This window comes from Chelonoidis abingdonii, chromosome 2 (assembly GCF_003597395.2).
Source record: "Chelonoidis abingdonii isolate Lonesome George chromosome 2, CheloAbing_2.0, whole genome shotgun sequence".
NCBI lineage: Eukaryota > Metazoa > Chordata > Testudines > Testudinidae > Chelonoidis > Chelonoidis abingdonii.
Genome location: NC_133770.1, coordinates 290372411 through 290385210, shown reverse-complemented (window position 1 = coordinate 290385210; position 12800 = coordinate 290372411). Strand labels below are relative to the sequence as shown.

The following is a 12800-nucleotide window of genomic DNA, read 5'->3' as shown; positions in this document are numbered from 1 at the left end:
CTGAGAGACAATAAACATGGAACACCTTGAAGCTTTTACACAGTCACTTTTTGGAGGAGAAATGCAACTTCCAGGGGACCTAGCAAATGAGAAAAATTGGATCTGTGCTTTTTTTCCCCCTTGCCTCTTTGATGCATAAAGAAGTCTTGAAATGTTCTTATTTTTATTGCTTGTATTTTTCCTCAGAAATATCATTTGTCTAGTTTTTTTGTATCGCGATGCAATACATTGACAGTTATGTCATCAGCTGACACCATTCTCTCTTCACCAGACTGATACTTTTGCTGATTTTGATTCGATGACTGACCGATTACTGGATGAAATTATTCAACATATCCAGCTGTACAACCTCTCCATCTCCCGGATAAGGTAAAATACGCTGACAGTTAATTGGATGTGACGGAGTACAGTAATGTTCAATAGAATCATCTCTATTATTTGGGGCCTGATCCAAAGCCTTCATGTCAATGGGAGTTTTTCCAGAGACTTAATGGGCTTCACAATGTGTTTGAAGACGTTGGTTTTGTCTAGACTTGACAGAGCAGCTGCTGAGCTGGAAATGTCATGAAGGATAAAGGAGATGGGAAAACATGACTAAAGGGCACTAATGAAGAATCTGTTTGGAGGCAGAGCCAATCCACATAGAGCAAAAGAGAGCAAGGCATGCCACACACATTTTGAAGTTAAGGAGTATATATATTGATTTGGTTGGGAATTGGTCCTGCTTTGAACAGGGGGTTGGACTAGATGACTGAGGTCCCTTCCAGTCTTGATATTCTATGATTCTATGATTCTATAGCCTGTTCTTTGTGTGTCATTTTGTCTCTCCGGCAGTTTCATTGGTCATTCCCTTGGTAACGTCATCATCCGATCAGTATTAACTCGGCCAAGGTTTCGCTATTACCTCAACAAGTTACACACCTTCCTGTCCCTCTCTGGGCCTCACCTAGGGACCCTTTACAACAACAGTACTTTGGTTAGTACAGGTAAGAGTTAATGAAAAAGGCTACGAGTTGCTTTTGGGTGTAGCAGTACCTGTAAGAGACCATTGTGTGAATGGGAAAGTGGTACTGACTAGTGTTTGTGTGTGTCACTAACCAGCACTGCGGGAAATATTCACACCAGATTTCCAACCACTTGAGTTTAGCTTTGGGTTTGTGTTTAGCTACATTCAGAATTCCCGGATCAGAAAAGCCTGCACATGTGGGCTGAGGCTACATGCTTCCACCTGTGCACTGAACCAACCCCCACTCTGCTTCCTGAATAACGTTGTTGCTGCATGAGCCTCAAGGTCAGGGAATTCCCTGACCAACAGCTGCCTCAGGAATCAGCAGTATAGTACCTGTAAAACTAAGGGGGTAAAATAATGTCATGGGACAATAATGTCATGGCTGTCTTGGATCCTTCTGTTGTCTGCTCATGGAAGCAGAGACTACAATATGGCCCTGAGGTTTTCTAGCCACTGGCCATTAGCACAAGAAGAAATGTAGAGTACTGATGTCCAATTGCATTGGCACTTCTAGCCTGAGAATGTTCAGTCACAATTTTTTAACCGTGGAAGGGATTCTTAAATTTTGGGGCATTTGGTCTGATGATTACGAATAGGGTAAACCCACATGTTGATTGTCATTCCAGGCCTGTGGCTCATGCAGAAGCTGAAAAAATCAGGGTCACTTTTGCAGCTGACCTTCAGGGACAACGCAGATCTGCGCAAATGTTTCCTGTATCAGCTCAGCCAAAAAACAGGTGAGTAAATGTCTGCGTGGAGAGCAGATTCTCCAAAGTGTTGTCCCGTGCTGAGAGGCTCTTCAGGAAATAAAGGAAGTCATCAGTGTTTGATCAGTGATATTTGCTCATCGTTGGCCTCAAGGGGAGATGGGCCTGAAGCAAAACTATTTAATGGACTCCTCTGCCTAATCTAATCCATTTTACCTGTGCATTTCTACTGTGGACATCACCATGGAATGGAGTTGCCAAATGCTCCCCACCAAACTTTGCTCAATTTGCAGCTGAATACAAATGCTGTAGTTCAGGCCTATCTCTGTGTGCACACTCTGTAAGCAAAGACTAGTGGTGTCATTAGGTTGCTACAACCTAATTTATCTTGATAAAGGGCAAAAACTTGATTGTTTCGTTTGGCTTAATTTGGGCCATTCACTTAGTGTGACCAGATGTCCCAATTTTTATAGGGGCAGCCCCAATTTTTGGGTCTTTTTCTTAGATAGGCTTCTATTACCTCCCACCCCCTGTCCCGATTTTTCACATTTGCTGTCTGGTCACCCTACATTCACTAGAGCTGGGTGAGAGTTGACACATAGACCCTTTGGTGAAAATGCAGATTTGATTATACTGAAGCAGTTTGAGAATTTTTGTTGGTTTTGCTGAATCGTTTCATCCAAAAAAATCCTTGCAAAATTCCAAAAATGTCAAAACATTTTCTCTAGACATTTTAAAAACAAACCATTTTGATTGTTTAGTTCCAAATTACTTTTTGCTTCAAAACTTCCCCTAACTTTTTTTAAATCAAAAATGTTAAAAAGGCTCAACATCTAAATGATTTCTTAGGGGGGAGAAGGAGGGGGATTAGCCAAATTAAAAAAAAAAAAGTTTTTAGTTCAACCCAAAACATTTGTTCCTTTAAAAAAAAAAAAAAAAGAATTGGCAATGGACAAAAAAATTCATTGTTCACACAGCCCTAATTGTCACCTCTAGGACTCAGGATGTTTGAATCTAGGTCCCCAGTGATGCTTTTATTTAAGCCCATTGCTGACACCGCAGTTCAATGCCAGAGGGAGAATGATCATTCTTCCGCTGTAATGCTAAAGAGAGGCCCCATTAGCCCCCCTCAGTCTGTCCATGATCAACTGAACTGAGGCTTTTTCAGAAAAAAATTGGACCAAATTCTAGTGTCCTATCCAGAATTCCCTCTCTCAATAGAGCATTCCTACTAATGCAGAAGTCTGTATGTGAGTGGTCAAGTGCTGTACATATTTGCCTACACTGTCACTCCTAATATTTAATTCTTCGCCTATGAAATACTGGTATAGGCTGTCAGAAGGAAAAGGGCTATTTGTAAAATCAAATGCTATTCTTTAATAATACTTTACCTAACATGTGGAGCTGATATGTCATAATGCTATGACTATTGCTATGTAATAGTTTTATGAGGGGAAGTTGTATGTTGGAATGATTCGAATTTCCTGTATGACTGTATTGATCTCATTTATATTGGTGGTAGTGGTAAATTTATCATACACCTAGAATGCTTGAATTCAACTGGATCTGGAGAGGCAGACAACACAGGCAGTCCCAGATAAGAACACCCAAGCACACACTTGAAAGACAGTGGCATCCGTCTCGGTTGTAGGCCAAAGAGACACAGCCATTTTGCCTGACTAGGAGGCTAGAGATTAAAAGGGCTATAAACAGTTATAAAAAGTCTTGATCCCCGCAAAGGAAATGAGTTGCTATGAGGGCTGTCCAGGGAGTGTCATTGGACAGGAAGACAAGCTGACAAAGAGACTCTGCAGAAGAGTTTACAGGGAATTAGGAGATGGCTAGACAGCTGGTAAGCAGACGTGTATAGGCTGCTCTGTTGTTTATAAGACATGCTTTACCTTAAATGCTGTTCTGCTAGATACATGATACTTTGCTTTAAGGAAGCTGTTGGGTCACTAGTTACCACTGTCATTGCCCTGCAGGGAACAGAACTGCAGGGTTTGAGCCCACATCAGACATGCTAAAGCAATCACTGCTAGCCCCTAGGTCACTGCCACCCAGAACTCAATATTAAGGGAAGAATTGCATGATTCAGCCCTGAGTTCAGTGACAGCTGGAGGTCCGAGACCTCAGAGGGATGCAATCGATGAGCCCAGGAGGAGTCAGAGGTACGGTTCCCCAGTAACTGCATCATTTAGTACTTGCCACCCTCCAATGCTGTGCAGACGCTAACTGACCCTGAGAACACTCCTAAGAGACAGGTAGTTATGTAGTACTATTCTCATTTTACACATAAAGACACAGAGAAGCCAAGTGACTTGCCAAAATCACAGAGCAAGTCAGAGCTAACAATAGAGCTCAGGAGTTCCTGAGTCTCTTGCCAGTGCTCACTCCTCTAGACTGTGCAGCCCTCCTCATATTCAGGGAGATGCCCAATATCTCACAACACAGTCTGTGACAGTGACAGTGACAGTAAGTGAATGTGGGTCTCACCACTCCCAGGCTTCTGTTTTAACATGCAGACCACTGTCTCTCCTACCCTGCCATGATCACATGCATACCTTTGTCCTCCCCCCAACTGTGTCGCTTCCTGTAATACAGCCCTTCAATAGCACCAGTCTGCATCCTGTGAGCCTTGTCCAAAACCCACTGAAATTAAAGGAATGACTCTCACTGACTTCAGTGAGTTGTGGATCAGGCCCTCACTCAACCCCTGTGCTACTCCATGGATTTTGTAGGGTGGAGCACTAAGTGTGAAGACTTCCCTTGCTTTAATGGGGGTGTGCTCAACAGTCCACAGGCTTTTGATCGATCCATCACCAGCACTGTATACACAGCTGATGTACTGGAACAAGCAGTGATTGATACTGCACACTGAATTCATCCATCTTGGCTGGCCCAGATGACTTCACAATACATTAGCAGAGAAAAATATCATAAATTACAGCAGTGCATTCTCAACACCATGGACTTTTAATTACTCAATAGAAAATAATGTCCAGATCCTTATTTACAAATAAAACTACTCCTGAGTCTACAGTAAGAATATCAACCCTCATTCAGATTCCCCTTAAAAATCTCTTTTCTGCCATCACCTCTGACAACTGGGAGTATTTAAAAAAAAACAAAAACCAAGAACAAAATCCCTAATGTGATGGAACTATCCCGCTGCTTAACCCCCTGGCTAAGTAACCATGGGATATCATTACTGTGAGCCTGCACCTTTGTCTTTTTCCCACCACATTTTTGTGTTCATTTATGATGCTCATCTGTTTGCTTCATTTCTCAGTTTAGGCCCTGATCCTACAAACATTCGCCCAAGAATTCCCATTGAACTCAATGGGGCAGTTCATATTTGTAAAGTTGCTCATATGCATAGGAATTTGCAAGATCAGGGACTTAGACTGGAAGCTCTTTGGAGCAGGGGGAGTGCCATTACTTTTTCCTGTTAAGTGTCTGGTCCCCATGGATGTTAGAGCTAATTACATCACAGCTTACAACAGTGACATCGGTAGTTTATGCTGTTACTATACTGTTCTTTAGAAGTATGCTACATATATAATTATTCTTCCTTGACTATGTTGTACATTTTAAAACACATGCAGTCATGCCATACTCCTGAAGAAGAGTCTGTGTAATCTTGAAAGCTTGTCTCTGTCACCAATAGAAGTTGGTCCAATAAAAGATATTACCTCACTCTCCAATACTCCTGTTAAGATGTGTGTAGATTTGTTGTTTCGATAGATTGCTGAGATATACAATTTTTGATGTATTTCTTTGTTACAGGTCTTCAGTACTTTAAAAATGTTGTGTTGGTGGCCTCTCCCCAGGATCGATATGTGCCATTCCATTCAGCAAGGATAGAAATGTGCAAAACCGCACTTAAAGACCGGCACACAGGTATGATAAGACCCTGCCTGCGTTCACAAAAACATTGAGTTAATTGGTTGTTTGTTTAGGTCTTTTGTACAGCTGAGGATGTTGCATCAGAATGATTTTTTGCATTCACCATTAAAAAAATAATCGAAAACTTAAGCTGGACAGGAAGCTATTGAAATCAATACAGGACCTACTTATAAAGCTCTTTGTGTGATGAAAACAAATTTCATTCAAGATTGTAATCAAAGGCTTCCCTCTGCCATGTTTGTTTAAAAAGTGGTGATGATTATGACAATGAGGGAGGGCTGGTTCAGTGCAGGGGGGAGGGATAGCTCAGTGATTTGAGCATTGGCCTGCTAAACCTGGAGTTGTGGGTTCAATCCTTGAAGGGGCCACTTAGGGATCTAGGCAAAAATCTGTCAAGGGGTTGGACTAGATGACCTCCTGAGGTCCCTTCCAATTCTATGATAGAGTTTGTTGCAGTATTGCTATCCACTAGCCTGCTGAATTCCCAGTGTTCTCTCTTCTTTGTTTCTCATCACAAGCCTGGTCCAAAGCCCACTGAAGTCAATGGGAATCTTTTCTTTATTTTCAATAGGCATTGGATCATAGCCCTTATGATTTAAACCTCAGTCCCATCCAAAATCCTTTCTGGATTTTGTAGAGTTGGAGCAAATCCCTTGACGTCAGTGGAGACACCGCCTCTGCTTTTACCAAGATTGCCTTTGTCTCTGCGAATTCCCTTTTATTATCAACAAATACACTGTTCATTTAGAGGACACCACACAGCTCCATTTTAATGGATCTGTCATAAATAATGGCAAATGCATAGCAGTCTGATTCTTCTGCCACCAGTTTCATGTGAATGATTGATTTGAATTGGGTTATTCCTGATTTACACTGGTGTACGTGCGAAGAGACATCCATGACCAACAGGTCAAAAATGATGCCTGGTATTATCTGTCTCTCAGCTGTAGTTCTTTCCCTCCGCTTCTCCCACTGCTTTCCTCCAGCCCGGACATAAGTTGAGGAGAGAAGGACATCTTCTCACCCATTCCTCAGGCATTCTTCTCACAGGAAAACACAAGGCCTAAGAGGACCCAGATCCAGATTCAATATAAATCATTCAATTCCGTACAGAGTATTACCTGGTTTCCTCACCAGCCTCCTAAAAACCCCTCAATTTAGTGGTCTGGAATAGACAGGCAGGGTGTTCTGGCCTTAGCTGGTTCCCATTCAAGTCCCAAAGGAGCTGTATGCCCCATGCCCCATTGCTAGCCCATCTGAACTCTACCTTACAGAGAAGGAAGGGTCCAATTCTGTTACCTCTGAAGATAATGAGAGTTTTGCTCTTCACTTCAATGGGATCAGGCCTGAGTCCTGAGGTACTTTATACAGCGTAACACCCAGAACTTCAAGCTAATAAGTCCATAAATAGTTAAGTCCATAAATGGCTATTAGCCAGGATGGGTAAGAATGGTGTCCCTAGCCACTGTTTGTCAGAGGATGGAGATGGATGGCAGAGAGAGATCACTTGATCATTGCCTGTTAGGTTCACTCCCTCTGGGGCACCTGGCATTGGCCACTGTTGATAGACAGGATACTGGGCTAGATGGACCTTTGGTCTGACCCGGTACGGCCTTTCTTATGTTCTTATGTTCTAATAATCCTAGCAGACCCATCAGGCTGCTCTGTATGCCATGGATCCACTTCAGATTAGCAGTAATATGGCATTTGATCCATCTTCCTGATGGACTGTCCTCTAGAATCCAATGTTCTAGCACCTTTCAGGTTTCACAATCCATAGGTGCCAGGGTATAATTGCACTCGGTGGAGAAGGCCCATCACCAAGTCACTAACACTTTGACTGCCTCTTAAAATCTCTTTCAGGTCCCATTTACGCAGAGATGATAAACAACCTCCTCCGGCCTTTGGTTGATGCAAAGGACTGCACTTTAATCAGACACAATGTGTTCCATGCGCTCCCTAACACTGCCAACACGCTGATCGGACGGGCTGCCCACATAGCCGTGCTGGACTCTGAACTTTTCCTGGAGAAGTTTTTCCTTGTTGCAGGACTCAACTACTTCAAATAGCTCCCGAAACACTGGGTAACAAAGGAAAAGCAGAGTGTTCAATGGCATAGAAGCCCTTAGCCAAAAGAGCGCAGTATTTGAAATGAGTAACATGCACATGATGAGGTGGGACCCTAACACTCCTCCCATTTTCATTTATGTTTCAGAGAATAAAGTGCTGTGGCTTTAAGATATTCCAACTTCCAAATATTGGTGCTTTTGGAAGACACAAATATTCATGTTCAGTTCCATGTTCTCTTTTGATTGTTCACCTAAGACAAAAACCGCTTCTGAAACAGAGAACAAAAATAAGAAGGCCAACTCTATAGATGTGACGGAACCAACATGATTCCGACCTCTGTTAAATATCAACTGAGGCACACGGGGTTCTTTGATTTCACGCTCATGTACTTAATAAGAAAGCTGTACATCTGTAGCACTTTTGTTGGGGGTAGTTAATACAAGAGAAAACAAGCATATATGAACTCAGGTTAAAACTTCCTTTTTGATGAACTGGACAATATGAAAAATATGTATGTGGTCAGAATCCTTGATAGCTACAGTGGTTCCATTTGTCTAAAGAAAATGCACAGATGGTTCCATTATCCATACCCATTTGTAACATTCAAAGAGTCAAGACATGGAAGAGGGGAAAATAAATATTTAAATAAAAGGAAGGAGTCTTTATAAAGCCTTTAAAAAACTCCATTTCATGTGAAATAAATGAACTCAAGATAGAAGCAATCACAGCAAGAGGAGTATATTGGAATAATCATGGGATACAGTCATCTGTTAGCATCTCTCCTGTTTACATTTATGGACTAATATTGTTTTTGCTTGTCTTTATAACCAAGGTACATTTGTTATTTTTTAAATCTGTACCTAAATACATTGGCCAAAGTTTTAAAAATATGTTGGTATTCTGAGCTGATATTCAAAGTCATGCCAATTAATAGTGCCACCAAAGCAATGAAAGGCAGTAGGTTGTAGCTTTTCAACAGAAGATTGTGAGATGCTTCAAAATACAGGGCTTTTCTATTATGCCCTTTCTGACATATGTTAGTCCCACCTGGAGCACTGTATGCAGTCCTGACTACCACAGCACTAAAGCTGGTAGAACATTTTTAAAGAAAAATTATTTAAAAATATCCAAGTTGTTTCCCAAGGTTCAAAATTGACCCACTTTCCACTTTTTCAATTTTTGTGTCTGTTTTTTATTGAAATTTTTATCCAAGATATGATCAAAATTCTAAATGTTAAATTTTGATAACTATTTCAGTAAGTTTTCCTAATGTATTTGATCAATTTTCAATAAAAATAAGTCACATCATTTTTTGCAAAAAATAAAAACAAAACATTGAAAAATGTTGGGAAAAAATCAACAGCCCTTCATGAAATATTTTGTTTTTGAAAGAAGGCAATTCTGTAATGAAAACCACGGTGTTCAGAAAAACTATGAGCAGCTCTTCAAACAGTATATCTTGTAGGGTGTGCAGGGAAGAACTACAAAGATGGCAGCAGATGTCAAGCGTCTAAATTATGAGTTAAGGTGAAGGAAATTATGTTCCTTGAAAGAGGAGATTTCAAAAAGCTCTAAGGGAAACTTTGAAATATTGTGACAGGTTTCAGGGTGGTAACTATGTTAGTCTGTATCAGCAAAAACGAGGAGTCCTTGTGGCACCTTAGAGACTAACAAATTTATTTATGCCCAAATAAATTTGTTAGTCTCTAAGGTGCCACAAGGTCTCCTTGTTGTTGTTTTGTTTTTGAAATATTGTGAAAAACAAGGTGATTTACCTGAGTGCTGGAATTGAGGCAGAATATTTACTGAACAGGGTCATTAGCAAATGGAACTTCTGTGGCAAGCAACTGATGCAAAAAAATGAATAGGCTTAACACCGGTGTTTGATTCTAGATACAAAGGACAGGGCTGATGGTGCTAATAACAAGAAGGTGGAATTAAGATCAGCAGAAAATATGCTGGGCCTGGACACCATTTTCTGTCCCTTAAAGGTCATGTTTGGAAACATTAAATATTAATCAACACTCCAATGAGACATGTGGGTATGTATTATCATCCTCACTTCACAGATGGATAGCTTAAAGCCGAGAGGTTATATGATTTGGCCAAGGCTATAAAGGGAATCTGTGTCAGAGCCAGGACTGGACCTGAGGAATCCTGGCTCCCAATTCTGTACTGGGACCACCAGATCATACCTCTGCCTCTGCAATTTTAGTGCCAGCTAAATTTATTTACCACACGATTTATCTACTTCTGCATAAATATTTGTATGAAAGTTCTAACAATAATTATAATGGTGTATATAAGATTGAGTTTCATATAGATAGAAGATTGTCTTTTTGCATGTATTTAATTTTTATGCCAGAAAATAATTTATACAGAAAATGTGTAGTTTAGTTCCATCTCTTATACTTGAATATTTATAACATTCAATTTGCTAGTACTCAGTGAGTCAGGCAGAACCCTGGAGAGTAACGATTCCTCCATTCACACCAATGGTTTCTGACCTTGGAGCAGTTTTGCCTTGCATTTGTCCATTAGGCACGACACCCTGCCTTTACTCTCGGGGGCGGGGGGGGAGGGGGGGGCAGGTGGCACTCCTAAGTCAATGGGAGTTTTGCATAAAAGGAGTGGCAAGATTGTCCCTATGTAATATTCATTAAGGGGCCTGATCCAAAACCCATGGAAGTCAATGAGAGTCTTGCCATTGATTTCAATGGGAGTTGGATTAGGCCCATACAGCCCAGGCCCTGGAAGAACATTACATGTCGTGGTTCTAAGATAAAGCCTAGAAATGCCATTCTTTTAAAATGAGTGGTTGTAGATTTTATCTTCCCTGTGCTGCCAGAATGTTGTGAGAAGTATTGGCAATAACAGTCCAGTTTGATGTTGATTTGAAGCTATCAGGTGTCTTGGGGTTTTGTTTGTTTCTTTGTTTCTTTGTTTTAATTGGGATGCTGTCTTCGTAAAGACCCTGAGTAGTGTAAACCTATTTTACCTACAAGTATATATTGCAGATGTGCAGAAATTACATGCAGCCATTATAATGTATAACATCTTAAATGTTTGAACATCATTAAACTAATCAATTTGGACTCATTTGGAAAGACTTTTTTATGTCAATGTGTATATATATTAATAAGGTGACATAAATATATATATGTGTCACCTTATTAATAACTGTCATTGTAGTAAGCAAAATATCTGCAGAGCTGATTGTCTAGCAGCTTGGTTACAGTGTAAGCTTTGGGGGTTGTGTTTTTTCATGAAGATACTCTTTAATATCTAGTCAGCAAAAGTATACCCCAGTATTACCAGCAGCAATTGTTTTTATAGTCAAACCAGACAAATAGCGTGTAGTATATTTAAACTGATATAACTGTGGAGCCACACTTATGATCCCAGCAGTCAAACAGTTCACTACAGAGAGGTGGGGGTTTCAAGAACTGGGGAAGAGGTGGAGATGAAGGGCCATATACTCACCTGGTGTAAATCACCACAGCACCACTGAAGCCACATGAAACTATACTATATACCAGCTAAGGAGGTGGGACAAATTCTTACTTTTGATAAGTCATTTAGGGCCTAATCCAAAACCCTCTGAAGTCAATAGCTAACTTAATTTTGTGTTCAGTGGCCACTGGACCACATCCCATGTCATGTATATTTTATATCTTGACTTTAGCAAAGCTTTTGATATGGTCTCCCACAGTATTCTTGCCAGCAAGTTAAAAAAGTATGGACTGGAAGAATGGATTGTAAAGTGGATAGAAAGCTGGCTAGATTGTTGGACTCAATGGGTAGTGATCAATAGCTCAATGTCTAATTGGCAGCCGATATCAAGCAGAGTGCCCCAGATGTCGGTCCTGGGGCTGGATTTGTTTAACATCTTTATCAATGATCTGGATGATGGGATTAATTGCACCCTCAGCAAATTTGCAGCAGACACTAAACTGGAAGGAGTGGTAGATATGCTGGAAGGTAGGGGATAGGATGTATAGGGACCTAGACAAATTAGAGGACTGAGCCAAAAGAAACCTGATGAGGTTCAAGAAGGATGAGTGCAGAGTCCTGCACTTAGGAAGGAAGAATCCCATGCACTGCTACACACTAGGGACCGAGTGGCTAGGCAGCAATTCTGCAGAAAACGTCCTAGAGGTTATAGTAGATGAGAAGCTGGATATGAGTCAACAGTGTGCCCTTGTCGCCAAGACGCTTCTCATTGTGCTCCTAATTATTTTCTGTATTAAACCCTGCTGCTGCCATTAATTTTCAATTTGGGGACCTGGCCACTCAGATAGATTATCTCTGTATTATACGGAAATCTGCCTATACCCTTCGCATTATTTAAGTGGCCAAGCTAAAATTATTTACCACATACTTTTGTCCATTATCTACTTTCTTCCATATCAGTCATGCGATTTATACAAGCCCGTGGATTTATTGGGTAACTTTGGCCATAGAGAATACTTTGTATGAAGAAGTTGCATAAGAAAAAAATATTTATGACAATAACATGGATCAGTAAGTATTTAAAGATTGAGTTTTCCATATAGATGAGCAAAGATTGTTCTTTTTATGCCAATGTATTTAATTTTTAATGGGCCAGAATTGTTATATTTATTCTTCCCCATTCGAATAAAGATTTGTAATAAAAGTGGTAGTTTCAGTTGCCATTTTCTGTATATATGAATATTTTTTATTCTTAGAGTAAACTATTATATAATAAATAAAATTTTAATTGCCTAGTAAAGCACTAGTTAATCAGAGTAGAAATAGACCCGCTGAGTCAGGGCAGAACCACCGGTTGGAGAGTAGAATTCCTGCCATTAGCTATGTAAGACACCAATGGGATCTCTGGGCAACTTAAATTCTTTTGTTTGATATATTAACATCTGTTTAACACAGAAATGCCGAAAAAGCTAGAGGGAGAAAACTCTCTGTAAAAAAAACAACAAAAAACAAAACATCACGCACCTACAACCCCTCTAGTGAATTCTGAGAAAGCCTCCTTTAAAAATGGCGGTTTTGACGCTTGGAGGTTTTGCTTGCCATTTGTCCATTTAGGTCACGACACTCTCTCACATCGGGCTTTCGCCTCGGGG

The 12800-nt window shown here is 40.5% G+C and overlaps 1 protein-coding gene across 1 annotated transcript in view; it reads left to right on the top strand.

The window, feature by feature from the left end:
- The window catches only part of FAM135B (family with sequence similarity 135 member B), a 380275-nt gene extending 371320 nt beyond the window's left edge, over positions 1–8955 (top strand). The window contains exons 15-19 of the mRNA XM_075062034.1: positions 272–369; positions 835–986; positions 1636–1746; positions 5506–5619; positions 7489–8955. Of these exons, the coding sequence (XP_074918135.1) occupies positions 272–369; positions 835–986; positions 1636–1746; positions 5506–5619; positions 7489–7694 (681 nt within the window). The 3' untranslated portion in view covers positions 7695–8955. The remainder of the gene's footprint in view (positions 1–271; positions 370–834; positions 987–1635; positions 1747–5505; positions 5620–7488) is intronic.
- Positions 8956–12800: the final 3845 nt, after the last annotated feature.